The 14,671-nt window shown below is 64.4% G+C and overlaps 5 protein-coding genes across 5 annotated transcripts; 4 read left to right on the forward strand and 1 right to left on the reverse strand.

Moving 5' to 3' along the window:
- Positions 1–500: 500 nt before the first annotated feature.
- Positions 501–2,237, forward strand: APOA1 (apolipoprotein A1). Its single transcript, XM_037409961.1, has 4 exons — positions 501–607; positions 824–879; positions 1,147–1,300; positions 1,380–2,237. The coding sequence occupies exons 2-4, from the start codon at positions 837–839 to the stop codon at positions 1,975–1,977; spliced, it is 795 nt and encodes a 264-aa protein (XP_037265858.1). The 5' UTR covers positions 501–607; positions 824–836; the 3' UTR covers positions 1,978–2,237.
- Positions 2,238–2,706: 469 nt separating this feature from the next.
- LOC119158250 (apolipoprotein C-III-like) lies at positions 2,707–3,525 on the reverse strand. The gene is made up of 4 exons (XM_037409963.1): positions 3,436–3,525; positions 3,254–3,313; positions 3,002–3,128; positions 2,707–2,901 (listed from the first exon to the last, which is right to left on the reverse strand). The coding sequence occupies exons 2-4, from the start codon at positions 3,309–3,311 to the stop codon at positions 2,805–2,807; spliced, it is 282 nt and encodes a 93-aa protein (XP_037265860.1). The 5' UTR covers positions 3,312–3,313; positions 3,436–3,525; the 3' UTR covers positions 2,707–2,804.
- A 1,177-nt stretch (positions 3,526–4,702) lies between these two features.
- On the forward strand, positions 4,703–6,388 carry APOA4 (apolipoprotein A4). The gene is made up of 4 exons (XM_037410065.1): positions 4,703–4,800; positions 4,929–4,996; positions 5,119–5,245; positions 5,353–6,388. The coding sequence occupies exons 2-4, from the start codon at positions 4,948–4,950 to the stop codon at positions 6,275–6,277; spliced, it is 1,101 nt and encodes a 366-aa protein (XP_037265962.1). The 5' UTR covers positions 4,703–4,800; positions 4,929–4,947; the 3' UTR covers positions 6,278–6,388.
- Positions 6,389–7,676: 1,288 nt separating this feature from the next.
- APOA5 (apolipoprotein A5) lies at positions 7,677–9,792 on the forward strand. The gene is made up of 4 exons (XM_037410083.1): positions 7,677–7,967; positions 8,237–8,312; positions 8,457–8,571; positions 8,804–9,792. Exons 1-4 carry the CDS (start codon positions 7,677–7,679, stop codon positions 9,714–9,716), a joined length of 1,395 nt encoding a protein of 464 aa, XP_037265980.1. The 3' UTR covers positions 9,717–9,792.
- Positions 9,793–9,850: 58 nt separating this feature from the next.
- Positions 9,851–14,668, forward strand: ZPR1 (ZPR1 zinc finger). Its single transcript, XM_037409748.1, has 14 exons — positions 9,851–10,037; positions 10,497–10,658; positions 11,033–11,123; positions 11,334–11,404; positions 11,591–11,677; positions 11,756–11,878; positions 12,047–12,100; positions 12,213–12,279; positions 12,565–12,635; positions 13,112–13,201; positions 13,306–13,416; positions 13,525–13,611; positions 13,885–13,950; positions 14,318–14,668. Exons 1-14 carry the CDS (start codon positions 9,915–9,917, stop codon positions 14,450–14,452), a joined length of 1,338 nt encoding a protein of 445 aa, XP_037265645.1. The 5' UTR covers positions 9,851–9,914; the 3' UTR covers positions 14,453–14,668.
- The last annotated feature ends 3 nt before the right edge of the window (positions 14,669–14,671 follow it).

The following is a 14,671-nucleotide window of genomic DNA, read 5'->3' on the forward strand; positions in this document are numbered from 1 at the left end:
TGGCCGTGCCGCGGTGCCGTGGCCAGGCTGGTGTCTGCGCCCAGCTGAGCCTCTGCTTTGCTGCCCGGGTGCCCGGGGAGGGCTGGCCTGAGCGTGCGTGGGGACACAGCACCCAGGACCTCTGTGCCGGGAAAAGGGGGTGATGTGAGCAGCAAGGGTCTCGGGGAAGAAGAGGCAGAGACCCACAGTGGTGGCGAGCGGAGGACGAGGGGTCTGGCGACGGCGGGCCAAATCCCTGTGGGTGTCAGCCTTGTCCCCGGGCTGGCGGCCAATCCCTGGGGGCTGCGAGAGGCCCTGGCGAAGCCGCAGGCGAGCGGGGGAATCTGGGTCACCAGGAGCGTAAACAGGCTCCTTGGCCAGCGAGCCGCGTCCCGCCGGGAGCCCCTGTTTGCTCGCCGCCCCTGCCAAGCCCGCGCGCCTCGGCGCTGGCCCGCGCACGCGATCCTTGAACCCTCCGCGCCACATCGCCTGGCTGGGGAGCGATTTCTTGGGCTACAGCCTGGCTTATCTCCGGCAGGAACTGCCCCTTCTGCATAAATAGCGGCGGTGGGGAAGCAGCCGGCACAGACAGGACGACCGGCAGCACAGCAGCAGCAGGAGAGAGCTGGTAAGAGCCTGGGCTGCTCCAGGGGGCTCCGGAGCCCCCATGGCACCACAGGGGCCAGAGTCCTGCTGCTCCTGGGATGCGGTGGCACGGACAGGGGGGCAGCGCCGGTGCCCGTCCTGCAGCCATCGCCCACGGTGCCGGAGTGGGGGGCTCAGCTCCTGCCGGGGCTGGCTTTGCCGGGGTTCCCTGCACCCAACTGTCTTGCTCTGCCCCCAGGTTCGGCGCCAAGATGAGAGCTGTGGTGGTGGTCCTCGCCCTGCTCTGCCTGACGGGTAGGTCCAAGCGGGGCTGGGGCTGGGGCGGCAGGAGCTGCAAACCCCCACGGGACAGAGCAGGTTGGGGCAGCCAAGCCCGCCGCAAGCGCTGCTGGAAGCGCCTGGCTTCCAAAGCACTTTACATGTCAGGCTGCAGCCAAGAGGCTCCCTGGTCCCCTCCTGAGCCGGGCAGTCCCCGGGGCAGCGGCAGGCAGGCGGCAGGGCTGGAGCCATCCCCGCCGTGGTCCCACCAGGCATCCTGAGCGTGCCGGGCTCTCCCCACAGGCACCCAGGCCCGCTACTTCCCGCAGCAAGATGAACCCCAGGCGCCCCTGGAGCGCCTCAAGGACATGGTGGAAGTGTACCTGGAGACTGTGAAGGCCAGTGGCAAGGATGCCATCGCCCAGTTCGAGTCCTCTGCCGTAGGCAAACAGCTGGAGTAAGTGGGGCGGCTGCGTGGCGGGGGGCTGGCGGGAGGTCCCCGGGCGCCATGCGTGACTTTCCTCCGCTCCCCACAGCCTGAAGCTGACCGACAACCTGGACACACTGGCCGCAGCCGCCGCCAAGCTGCGGGAGGACATGGCCCCCTACTACAAGGAGGTGCGGGAGATGTGGCTGAAGGACACGGAGGCCCTGCGCCAGGAGCTGACCAAGGACCTGGAGGAGGTGAAGGAGAAGATCCGACCATTCCTGGACCAGTTCTCTGCCAAGTGGACGGAGGAGCTGGAGCAGTACCGCCAGCGCCTGGCACCCGTGGCCCAGGAGCTGAAGGAACTCACCAGGCAGAAGGTGGAGCTGATGCAGGAGAAGCTGACCCCGGTGGCCGAGGAGGCCCGGGACCGCCTGCGCGGGCATGTGGAGGAGCTGCGCAAGAACCTGGCGCCCTACAGCGATGAGCTGCGGCAGAAGCTGAGCCAGAAGCTGGAGGAGATCCGGGAGAAGGGCATCCCCCAGGCTGCTGAGTACCAGGCCAAGGTGGTGGAGCAGCTCAGCAGCCTGCGTGAGAAGATGACGCCCCTGGTGCAGGAATTCAGGGAGCGCCTCACCCCCTACACCGAGAGCCTCAAGACCCGCTTCATCACCCTTCTGGACGACCTCCAGAAGGCCGTGGCCTGAGCCGCAGGCCGGCGCAGCCAGGGACTGACCCCAGCCCTGCTCCTGCGGCCGCCTCGGGGCTGCTCCCTGCCCTGCCCGGGGTGCTGCCCCTCAGGGGGCTCTGGGGATGGGCTGCGGGAGCCCCAGGCCAGGCCAGCCCTGGGGCATCCTCCCTGGGGACCCCCCTCCTCCCCTCCCACTGCCTCCCTTCCCCGAACCGGCCGGCGTTGCTCTCAGCTTTGCCTTCCTTTTGTCAAATAAATGTGACTTAAGTTATTGGAGCTCGCTCAGTCTTTGCAGTGGATGCTGGCGGGGGGCAGCACTGGGGGCAGGGGCTGCTCTGGTCAGGGGGTGCCGGGCAGACCCGGGGGGAGTGGGGGGACGGGGAGCTGGCAGGGGGGGTGCCCTGGGGTGCAGCCTGGCTCAGCCCCACGCACGGCTCCCCCTGCACAAAGGGCGCTGCCGGGGCAGCGGAATGTGGCCGGGGCTGCTTTTGCCAGAGCTGGATCCCCCTGGCTCGTGGGAGCAGCACCCGGCTCCCGCCACCCAGGGCACGTGTATGTCTGTGTTGGGGGGTGGTGCACGATGCTCGCCCCACGGTGAGGGGTCCCGGTGCCCCAGCACACCTGTGTGCATCCCCTGCACTGGAAAGAGGGAGTAGCACCCCGACGTGGGCACCCGTCCCAGCCCTTCCTCACCCCGCGGTGCACACTCCTCCTCGCCACCCCCCCAGTGACACCGCCAGTGCCGCCTGCTTCAGCACCGCTTTATTGCGAGAACCACGACAGTGGGTGGGGAGCGGGGGGGGAGACCCCAGCCTGCCGGGTCCCATGCAGCCCCCGGTGGGGCTATGGGGCCAGTGCCTGCTTCCAGAGATCCGCCAGCTGCTCCTTCAGCTGGGCCAGCCGCTGCTTCGCCTGGTCCGTGTTGTCAGCCAGCCAGCGCCTGCAAAGGGAGGGGGCTCAGCGTGAGGCACCCACCGGGCTCCCCCGTGGGCAGCGGCGCACCGCTGGGTGCCTGGGCTGATGCGGGGGCGCGGGGGCACCTGGCCTGCTGAGCCGCCTCCGACTCCTGCACCATGCTGAAGGCGGTCTGGGCCATGGCTGTGGCTTTCTGGGCATACTCCTTCACCTTCCTCACCAGCGACTCCAGCTCCTCGGGTGTGTCGGCCCCTGCCAGCACAAGCCTTGTGGAAGCAGGGGGACAGGGCGGTGGGGCTGTGCCAGCCCCATGCATGCACCCCAGCACCCTGAGCCCCATCCCCCTGCTCCTGCTGCCGCCCTCACCCAGCTCTTACTTGCTCCCACCACCAGGACGGCCACGCAGACCAGCACAAACAGGAGCGATGCCCTCATGGCTGGGGAGAAAGCAGAGCACGTGGGGTGGGGTGGTAGGTGGGGGCCCACGCGCCCACAGGGGTCCCAACCTCGACCCTGTCCCCTTCCTGGTGTGACCCTCCCGAGGGGCTTCCCCACTCACCTGTGCCGGGCTCTGGACGTGGGGGCAGCCCGGGGCTCCCACTTTATACCCTCCCCACAGCCACCCCAGGGGGGTGTTTGTGCAAAGGTCAGGGGCGGTGGGGCTGGCCGGCAAGGGGACAGGTCTGCAGACACCGTTCCCCCTGCCAGGTTTGCTGCAGAGGGGCCTGCCTCCCGGCCAGGAGTTGGGAAATCCACCAGCGACCGAGGCTGCTGGGGGTTCTGCGTGCATCTGCGTGTGTGTGCACAGGCACACACGTGCGTGTGCTGGTGCGTGTGCAGCCAGCCCGGTGCCCGCTGCAGGGCACACCACGGTGAGGGCAGCTTTGGAAACAAGCCTGGGGCCGGCGTGGGCACACACAGCACAAGGGTGACATCCAGCGGCACCGGCCCCGGGCACGATGCCAGCAGACGGGCTCTGCCTGGGGGCACCGTGTGGCTGCCTGGGCTGGGGTGGCTGCTGCCCTGGAGGCGCAGGCGGGCGGTGGGTGCCCGGGCTTTGCCCTCCGGCCGTGGGGCACTGCGAGGGCTCTTTGGACCCTGGCATTGCTGGCACCTGGCTGACCCCTGCCCCGCCAGCCGTGCCCTTCGCCCCAGCCATGGCGCATCGCTGCCCCACCTGCAGCCTGGAGCAGGTCCGGGCCGTGGGTGGGCTGGGCACGGGCTGCATCCCTGCGGCGTGTGCCAAGAGCCCGATGCCCACGGCCAGGGACGTGCGTGGCTCCCAGCTCCAGTCAAGGGCACACTGGCACCGTGTGGGTGCCACATCCCACAGCTGCGGGCTCCTGGCCGTTCCCTGTGGCACGGCTTCCTCCAGGAGCCCATGCTCGGAGTGAGCGATGCCGTCCCGCCCGTACACGGTCCCATGTGTCCCCATGCAGCCATCGCCACATCCCCCTGAGCCCATGTCCTGCCCCACTGCACACCCCGGCACAGCGCAGCCAACGGCAGAGCTGAGGGGTTCCTGCAGCGTCCCCCGGTCCCACCACACCGCAGATCCCAGGTACTGGGCAGCTGGCGCCGGCAGGGCCATCACTGCATCTCATGGAGAAGCAGAGCCCCCACGGTGTGCTGTCCCCTCCATCCCAGGGTCCCTGCCCTCGGGAGGGGCTCAGCCCTGGAGTGCCATGTGTACCCCCTTCCCCTCTCTGCCCTGGCCTCTGGCACCCTGCCGGGAGCTGGCAGGGTTGCGGGTGATGTCAGGACTGTGCACACGTCAGGCAATTCCACGTCGCGACCTTGCTAAAGTCCAAGCCCGGGGTCTGTGTCACAGGCCTGCGTGGAAGCCGCCGAGGGCGCTCAGGCTGCATAAATAGCAGCCGGGTGCTCCCCGGCACAGCAGGTACCGGCACCCGTGGCAGCCCAGGTGGGTGGCTGCAGGGAAGGGTGGGGAGAGCTGGAGGCTGCATCCCCTGCGGTGGGCAGGAGGCAGCAGGGGGCAGGGGGGCTGGGGACCCCTGGAGCTCCCTTCATCTCGGCTCTGTGCTCCCTCAGGCATCCCCCGGTGCTCAGGATGTATCTGAAGGCGGCCACCCTTGTCCTGGTGCTCTTCGCGGTCTCAGGTGAGGTGGCATGTGGGTCCCCGGTGCGGGAGGGTGGTGCTGCCCCAGGGCAGGCATGGGGACCTGATGTCCCCAGGGGAGCTGCCGAGCAGGATTGTGCTGATCTCGGCGTCCACTTGCAGGGGCACGGGCTGATGTCAACCCAGACGAGGTGGCCAGTGTGCTCTGGAAGTACTTCACCGAGCTGGGCAGCAACGCCAAGGAGACCGTGGACCAGCTGCAGCAAGCTGAGCTCACCAAGCAGCTCAAGTGAGCAGAGCCACCGGCTGCGATGCCGGGGGTGGGGGGACACAGGTGGTGGGGCAGGGGAGGGGGCCGTGGGCACGCCGGGGTGCTGACGTCCACCCTCTCGCCAGCACCCTGCTGGAGAGCAACCTGCGGACCGTCAGCTCGTACGCTGAGGACCTGCAGCGGCGGCTGGTGCCCTTCGCTACGGAGCTGCAGGCGCGGCTGGCGCAGGACTCGCAGCGGCTGAAGGAGCAGATCCGGCAGGAGCTGGCGGAGCTGCAGGCCAAGCTGGCGCCCTACGCTGACCAGGTTCACCAGCAGATCGGCACCAACATCCGCCAGCTGCAAGCCAAGATGAGCCCCTACGCCGAGGAGCTGCGCTCCCAGGTGGACCGCGGGGCTGGGCAGCTGCGGCGGGCGCTGGAGCCCTACGCCACCGAGCTGCGGGACCGGCTGCAGGACAACGTCGAGAGCATCCAGGCCTCCCTTAGCCCCTACGCTGAGCGGCTGCAGCAACAGATCGACAGTGGGGTGGAGAGCCTGAAGGGGCAGCTGACTCCCCTGGCCGATGAGCTGAAGGCGCAGGTGGAGCAGAGCGTGGCGGAGCTGCGGCGGGGACTCAGCCCCTATGCCCAGGAGGTGCAGGATGGCCTCAACCGGCAGCTGGAGAGCCTGACGGCGCAGATGGAGAAGGCGACGGAGGAGCTGCGCTCCCGCCTGGCCGCCAGCTCAGAGGAGCTGCGCACCAAGCTCAGCCCGCTGGCTGAGGAGCTGCGGCAGGCGGCGAGCAGCGATGTCGAGAGCCTGCGGCAGCGGCTGGCGCCCTTGGCCCAGCAGCTGGACGAGCGCGTGGGGCAGACGCTGGAGGCTTTCCAGCAGCAGGTAGCCCCCTTCGGCGAGACCTACGGGCGGCAGCTGGTGGAACGGCTGGAGGAGATGCGCGGGAAGCTGGACACGGGCGCCACTGGTGTTGAGGACCACTTGGAGCTGCTGGAGAAGGAGGTGCGGGAGAAGGTGGCTGCCTTCCTCAACACTGCCCAGGTGGCGAACTGAGACTCCCCTGGTGCCATGGGGAAGGGGCACGGGGAGGCCACCTGTCCCCCCACACCGCGACTGTTCACGGCCACTGCCCACAGAAGAAATAAACTGCCATCTTGTGATGCACGTGCTGGTCTGTGTCCCTTCCTCTCCGCAGCATCCTGCCATCCTGCTCCAGGATGGTCAGCCTGGGGCACCTGGCCCAGCTGCTCCAAGAGGAGAGCATCAACCCTGAATTTTGGGTCCCTGGGAGAGGGAACAGAGGTGGGGACAGTTGGGTGGGGGTCTCCCTCCCCAGCACAGGGGCTGCGTGGGGCTGGAGGCAGTTGCAGCCAGGTGAGCTTGTCAGCCAGCATGGGGTCAGGGCCCAGGATGTCACCGCAGCGGGGTGCCACAGCAACTCGGCGGCACCCAAGTGGCTCCAGAGGGGCCAGAGCCCCAGCATACAGTCAAGTACCCCCTCCACAGCAGGGCCAGCTGCTGCCATGGGGGCCGGGTCTCTGCAGGCTGCGCTGGGTGGGTGATGGACACCTCGTCCCTGCACCATGCAGGCACGCAGGGACCGCAGCCAGGCGCAGTGGGACTCGGACAGGGAGGGTGCAGGCCCTTGTCCCCAGGAGCTTCCGAGCTCAGGGAGAAGAAAAAGGGACTAGAGCTATGGCCACAGCCAGCGCCCCAAGCTCTGCTGGTGGGTGCCCCGCAGGACCAGTCCCACAAACAGCAGCATTTCCCATGTGGGCTGTAGTGGCACGAGGCACAGGACGGGAGTGCTGCCAGGGCCGCTCAGGGTGACCCTGTGTGTCCGCGGGAGCAGAGCGGACTTTGGTGCCGGAGGGGTGTTGGTGACCGCTCCCGAGGTTCACCCCGGGGGTGCGCAGGACTTTGCCCTCCACCGCAGGGTGTCTGCACCCCAGCCCTGCTGGGGAGATGCGGGTCCCAGCGGGTCCCTGTTTGCTGTGTTCCTTCAGTGCAAACATTGCAGCGCTCTCCTGATTTAGAAGCCCGGTGTCAGCAGCCGGCACTCCTCATAGGGGTGGGGGCTGAGCTGAAAACATTGCCGTGTTTTTTTCCTGGGGGAAAGGCAACTTGCAAAGGAAACACACCAAGGCACAGCGGGTTTGGCATCCAGGTGGGGAGCGGGGCCGTGCAGCTGGCAGTGTGCGAGCAGGCAGCCCCACGGGAGGTGTGCTCTCTCCCTGGGCTGCAGACACAACCACCGTGCTCGTTTCCCCCTTCCCTGGCACAGCCGGGGCCGGGCTCATCCTCCCACACCCACCCTGGCCACCCCCGCAGCGGTCCAGGCTGCCTTTCCCCCCATTTGGGATGTGAGCCCCTGTGTCAGGAGCTGGTGTCCCCATTCCCATCCTGCTGCTCTGCACCCCCTCGCCACCCCAGCAGCATCGTTTTCTCCACGATGCAAAGGTCGGCTGCGAGGGCAGGGGCAGCCTCGTCCGGGCTGGCTGCAGAGCAGGGGAGCGGTGGGGGCAGGCGAAGGGGCAGCCGGCAGTCAGATGACCGGTCCCCACGTCACCTCTCAGGAACGTCCGTGGACCTCCACGTTGTGTTTACACGGAGTGAGGTCCAAAAGCCCATCCCTGCAGATGCGCCTTATCGCCTGCGCTCCTCTACCTCCTGCCGGCTGCATATAAAGGGAGCTGCAGGCTGGCTCCCGGCAGGAGGGACGCGGGAGGTGACCGGGAGCCAGGTGAGGGGTGGGGGGCAGCCCCACCAAACCAGTGTGGGCAGGGGCACCTCATGCTGCTTCAACCTCAGCAGCTGGATGACTGGGCGTCATTCCACCTGCATGCTGGTAGCGTTACGGGGGACCCCAGGAGCAAGGTCCTTGCAGAAAGCAGCGGGGGAGGGGGTGGTGGGGGTGAGCACGAAGCACAGGGACCCTCGACCTGTGAGAGCTCAGAGGTGTGACCTGCGTGGAGGCACGAGCTAACACACTCCTCTGCTCTCTCCCCACAGCGCGGCAGCACGCTGGCCTGGCAGACCATGGCCCTGAAGGCTGTGCTTCTCCTCACCCTCCTGGCCACCTTAACAGGTGGGTGATGAGCCGAGGAGCTCACCTGGGGACAACTGGCAGCACGCGATGGGGCAGAGCTGGGACACAGTCTGGGCAGGAGGGCAGAGCCAGGGGTGGGCACTGCCACGGCCGCCCCACTAACCCCTGCCCTCCTGCCTGCAGTGTCACCGGCCAAGCTGGCAAGGAGCAGCTTCTGGGAGTACCTCAGCCAGCTGACAAGTGACAAGGACAGCCTCCCAGAGCCCAGCCAGAGCAGTAAGCTGGGCAGGGACATCACGTGAGTATGCTGTGCTGGGGCCCTGCCTTGCAGCGCCCATCCTGGGTCACTCCACAAGCTCCCCCCAGGCCCCACCAACACGCATTGGCTTCCTCTTCCCCTGGGGACAGAAATGCTAACAGGGACAGCCCTCACGGCTCTCAGCAGCTTTTATTATGGATGCGTTAGGGCATAGCAGAAATGCTGTGCTAAGTCTGGGGTGCTCAGTAACTACCTCTGCTGTCTCACGCAGAAACCTGAAGGAAAGCATTCAGGATGGGGTCAGCTACGTGGGAAATTTCCTGGAGAAGCTGGTGCCCCTCAACAGAGGCCTCCAGCCCCGGCTCTACCATGACTCAGACAGCCTGCGGAAACTCATCAGGAAAGAGCTGGAGAGCCTAAGGGTGAAACTGTCGCCATATGTGGACGAAGTCCACCACAAGGTCGGCAAGCACCTGGAAGATCTTCGCTACCGGCTGCAGCCGTTCACAGAGGAGCTCCTGGACCAAGTGTCCCTGAAAGCCCGGGAGCTCCGGCGGCACCTTATGCCCAGCCGGGAGGTGACGGCTCAGCTCCTGGAGGGTGCGGATGAAGTCCAGAGGTTCATGGCTCATTATGCCGACAAGATCACATTCCACACAGACCAGGTGAAGGACATTTTCCAGCCCTACGCTGACAGGCTGGTGACTGAGATCCACCGCAATGTGGAGGAGCTGCACAGGAACGTCGTCCCTCACACCCAGGCCAGCCCAGAGAAGCTCAACCAGTACATCCAGGAGCTCTCCACAAAACTGACCCAGAATGCGCGGGACCTCCACCAGAAGATCCAGGGGAACCTGGAGCAGCTCAAGGTGAAGCTGAGCCACTACCCCGGCAGCCTGGAGGAGCTGCCAGCCGCCCCAGAGCGCTACACGGAGGAGTTGGCCCGGGAGGTACAGCGACGGGTGGAGGAGTTCCGGAAGGCCACGTACCTCCAGATCCAGGACTTCACCCGCGCCCTGGACCAGGAGACGGAGAAGATGAGGCGGAAGCTCTCCTCCCGGCTCCCTTCCCTGGGGGACCACCAGGAAGGCCCGCCCGCCGTGGAGGACCTACATGCCCGCCTCGACGCCCTCTGGAGAGACCTGGCGGACAGCCTGAGCGAGCGGGACGGCGAGGCCCCGTGACGGGCCGAGGAGGGAGGTCGGGGGATCGGGGGGCCGGCTGGGTCGGGCTGAACCGCAAATAAAGGCGCCGCCATGACAGGCCGAGTCCCGCCGCCGCCTCACGTGACCGCGCCCTCCCACGTGACCTCGCATCCCACGTGACCGCGCCCCCCCCCCCCCCACGTGACGGCGGCGCGCGGGCGGGGTGGCGGCGGCAATATGTCGGCGCTGGGGGCTGTGCAGGCGGCGGCGGCGGGGTCCCTGTTCCGGCCCCTCAGCGCCGAGGATGGCGAGCAGCGGCCGGCGGAGATCGAGTCTCTGTGCATGAACTGCTTCCGCAACGTGAGGGGCCGGCGAGGCCTGCCGGGGGGCACACAGCAGGACAGCGGCTTGCCGGGAGGGGGAGGGGCAGACCACCCTGCGGGGGGGGGAGAGCAGGACAGCGGCCTGCCGGGGGGGCCCGGGTGGCCTTGCAGGGAGGGGGACACAGCAGGACAGCAGCCCGCTGGGGGGCCCCGGGCCGTCCTGCAGGGGTCGGGGGCTGGGCACTGCAGGACAAGTGAAGGGCAAGACTTGGGGTGGAGCGGCCACAGCTTGTCCTGCCACGGGCGGTGGGGAGGGATGAGGAGGGCTGGGGAGGCAGGCAGGGGGTGGGGGGAGCGGGTAGGTAGGGCCTGTGGGGAGGGGAGAGAAGGTTGGGTGTTCCAGGCTCTGGGATCTGCTTGGGGGGTGTGGGCAGGAATGTGGGGCAGCTCCCTGAGGAGCCGGAGCCGGGTTCCCACAAGGCCCCTCACTGCGCAGGGGGTGACGCGGCTGCTGCTCACCAGGATCCCCTTCTTCAAAGAGATCATTGTCAGCTCCTTCACCTGCGACAGCTGCTCCTGGTCCAACACGGAGATCCAGTCCGCGGGCAGGATCCAGGAGCAGGGTGTGCGCTACACCCTGGCCATCACCTCCCGGCAGGTGAGCAGGGGCTCCCCTCGCCATCCCCAGCGGTGGGGCTGGTACCGCCCCGTGGGCCAGGGCGGCGGGGAGCTGCCTTGCAGGTACCTTGTGCACACCTTTGTCCCTCACGAGTTGGTCTTGCTTGAGCAATAAAGTGTTTTTCTCATGTGCCGCTGAGAAATAGTGTTATTTGTTTGGTAGTAACCATTTAAAGCATAAAATGTGAATATTCCCAGCGCATGCCTGCATGAGTGGAAGGGCTGCTAACGCTGGCCTCGAGCTAATGGTGCTGCTTATGGCGGGCGCTGTGTACCCCGGTGTGATCCCACAGTGTGTGGGAGCTCCTGGGCCCATTGGGGATCCTAATGCTGCTCCTCCACTGTCGTGTGCAGGACATGAACAGGGAGGTGGTGAAGACAGACTGTGCCACGGCTCGGATTCCAGAGCTGGACTTTGAGATCCCTGCTTTCACACAGAAGGGAGGTGGGTATGTGGCCTGCACCCCTCAGCGTGCCGGCAGGTGCTCAGTAAACACCGATTAAGGACGTGGACTCCTGTCCGTTTAGTTAAATAAGCTTGACAGGGCCAGTGTATGGAGGCTGCCAGGGACTGGCGCACACTGGCAGGGTGGGTAGCACCACTGTGATGTATTTAACGGTGCTGTTGCTTCTGGGTTTTTTTTCCCCTCTCAAGTTCTAACCACCATTGAAGGGATAATTGACAGAGCTGTCGCAGGCCTGGAGCAGGACCAGCCCATCCGCAGGGTAAGATGCTGAGAAAGGGGGAGCTCCTTTCTGCTTAGCAAATGCCTGTTTTGTTCATCTTCTGCCCGTTGGCGTTGCACCCTGCTGATAAAAGTGTTATGGGCTCTCTGGTTTGTGCTGTTGTCAGCATTGTCTTCGGTTCTGGGCTGCTCCTGACAGCAGTCTCAAATGTGTCCTCTCTTGCAGGTGACAGATGAAGAGGTGGCAAGTAAAATAGATGAGTTCATTGGTAAACTAAAGCAGCTGAAAGAAGTACATTCCCCCTTCACTTTTGTGAGTACGCACAGGAGTGCAGCCCTTTCTGTGTGAGGGAAGCACGGGATGGCTTCCTAAGGCTTCCTTCTCCTGTAGATCATCGATGACCCTTCAGGGAACAGCTTTGTGGAGAACCCTCACGCGCCGCAGAAGGACGATGCTCTCGTGGTCACTCATTACAGGAGGACTCCGCAGCAGGCTGCCATGCTGGGGCTGGAGGTAATGGGGAGCTGCTGCTCTGTTGTCAGCCCGCTGCACGCGTGAGGCCGGAGGTCCCATGCATGCTGTCAGCCTGGGGGAGCAGGGCTGATAGTCCTCTCGCTCTCCGGGAGACCCTGAATTGAGGAACAGAAGTTAACGCTGCTTCTGGTGTGTGTCCCCTTGCAGGGAGAGGAGTTGGATGAGAAGCCAGCTGATTCTGTGGAGGATCTGAGGAATGAGGTGGGTGACTTTGCAGCACAGTGGTGGCTCTGTCTGGGTGGTGGGCACCCAGGACAGGCTTTCTGCGCTGGCTGGGACTTTTTTGATTCTCCTTTCCTTTCCTGTGACCCAGGTGCTGCAGTTCAACACCAACTGCCCCGAGTGCAATGCTCCAGCTAACACAAATATGAAGTTAGTGCGTATCCTTTGAGTGGGGGGCATGGGCACAGGTTGGTGGTCCCTGTGGGTGTCTGCACGGAGGCTGGCGTGGTGGTGAGAGTCACTCTGTGTGCTGACCCAGGTCTCTTCGTGCTGCACCCATAAGGCATCATTTCTAGTAGAGCCTGTCAGGGTGCAAACCTGTCTCGGTGCCGCTCACAGCTTGCCAGCAAGCTCCTGTGCTACCTTGGGGACCAAGGCTGTGAAGAGGGCACAGGCAGCTGCTTGGAGACTTTTGTTGAGTTTTCCTTGACTGTCTGCTCCAGAAATCCCACACTTCAAGGAAGTGATTATCATGGCCACAAACTGTGACTCCTGTGGGCACAGGACAAATGAGGTGAGCTGGAAAACTACCAACCTCTTTTTTGCCGGGGACAGCAGTGAGGAGGGGAGTGGTGGTCTGTGCCTTAGTGAGCAGGTGTTTCTCAGAGTCCCTGGCCTGTTTCATGAGGCGGCTGTTTGGGAAGCCAGGCTTAGAGGGAGGCTGGATTTATGGGGGTTGTACTGGCTGTTGTAGGGCTGCCTTGCTTCTGAGTGGGGGCCAGACCATCCACGAGCTGTGCGAAGGCTGGCATGTGTGTCGAGGTCAGGTGGGATCTGGCTTGCCTTCCTAAACAAGTGAAGGGGGAGAATTTAGCCTTGAAGAGCTGTTCGGTGCATGTCAGCCATCAGCACCCCTACTTGAGTCCCCTGGGTTAAGGCATTGTCCCCAGGTTTGTAGCAGCCTCTAAACTGCAGGGGTAAACCCTCCTAAAGCATCCTGGTGTGATTTAAGTTTAAAAGTCCGTGAAGCTGACTGCTGGCTGTGCCTAGGTGAAGTCCGGAGGAGCAATCGAACCACAAGGCACCAGGATTACCCTTCAAATTACAGACCCTTCCGACATGACGAGGGATATCCTAAAGGTACAGTGCCTTCAGATACCTGCCCTGTCCTCTGGTGGCTGGCGTGTGGGGCCTGGCTGTCCCTCGCAGGGATTCACTGGCTGCTCGTTCGCTCGCCCTTGCAGTCAGAGACATGCAGTGTGGAAATCCCGGAGCTGGAGTTTGAGCTGGGTATGGGAGCACTGGGGGGGAAGTTTACCACGCTGGAAGGACTGCTGAAGGACATCAGAGACCTGGTGAGTGGTCCTCCTGCCTGGTGGAGCTCGGACCCCCTCTGCCTTAATATTTGGCCTGGCTGTGGGGCTGGGTGTCTTGCAGCTGCCTGAGTATGTCTGCTCTTCCAGGTTGAGAGAAACCCCTTCACTCTGGGGGACAGCTCTACACCCGGCAAAACAGAAAAGCTGCAAGAATTCATTGGGAAACTGAATGAGGTGAGCACACTCTTCATGTTCCGTGCTCCGCAATGGGCTTTTTGACACTGTCACTGCAGCTGTGAAGCATGTTTAACTGAGCTCCTGGGCAAGTGTTGCCTTACCTTTTCTGCTGTTCCGCACTCGCCTCGCTTGTTTTACCAAGCTATTACTGGTTTTGAACTGAGGAAAATATTAGGACTGCCTAAAGCATGCTGTGAAAGTCTTGGTGCCAGGAGTGCTGAAGGATTAGGAAGAGCCCTAATGCCTGGATGTGCTGCTCTCTTTCTGCAGATCATAGAAGGAAAGACAAAGGCTCACTTCATCATGGATGATCCTGCAGGCAACAGCTATCTTCAGGTACAGCATGGGGCACTCAAGGATGAACTTGAAGTCTCCTGAGCAGTTTGGGAGGATTTTCTTCTTGATTCCCTGGTGTGTGTTGGTGGGAAGAGTTCCCTTTGGGGCTTGGTTAGTGAGTGGGTTGCTGCAGGCTCTGTCGGGGGAAAGGAAACTGTTGGTGGCTTTGTAGGAAGGAAGACGGGAGCGGTGTCTGCTCCATGGGGTTGGGGGCTGGGAATGTGGTGATCTGATCTGTCCCTGGGGTGATAGACAAGTCTTGCCCAAGGCACCTTGCCCTTGCCGGGGTGCTGCTGAGGGGCCCAAGCCTGTGCCGGTGCCCGAGGCTGGGGAGGGGTGTGAAGCAGGCCCCCGTCTCGCCCCGCAGAATGTGTATGCCCCAGAAGAGGACCCGGAGCTGAAAGTGGAGCGCTACGAGCGTACGTTTGAGCAGAACGAAGACCTGGGCCTGAACGACATGAAGACGGAGGGCTATGAATCAGAAGGAGCCTCGGGCCGGTAGCCGGGTGCAGCCGGACCCCTTCAGCCTCTCCCCCCGACCCCTCCGGGGCCAGGACTTGCTTGGGGCAGGGGCCCTGCTCCCCGCCTGCCATGGGGAAGCTGCTGCAGCAGTGGGCCTGGGCGTCGGGGCCGTTCCTGGGGGATTACTGCTGTGTGCTGGGACGGGGGGTGGTGTCGGGGCCCTGGGGCTGTGCCCCCCAATAAAGCTGTTCGCGGAGGT

Source organism: Falco rusticolus, chromosome 16 (genome assembly GCF_015220075.1).
Source record: "Falco rusticolus isolate bFalRus1 chromosome 16, bFalRus1.pri, whole genome shotgun sequence".
NCBI classification, from domain to species: Eukaryota; Metazoa; Chordata; class Aves; order Falconiformes; family Falconidae; genus Falco; species Falco rusticolus.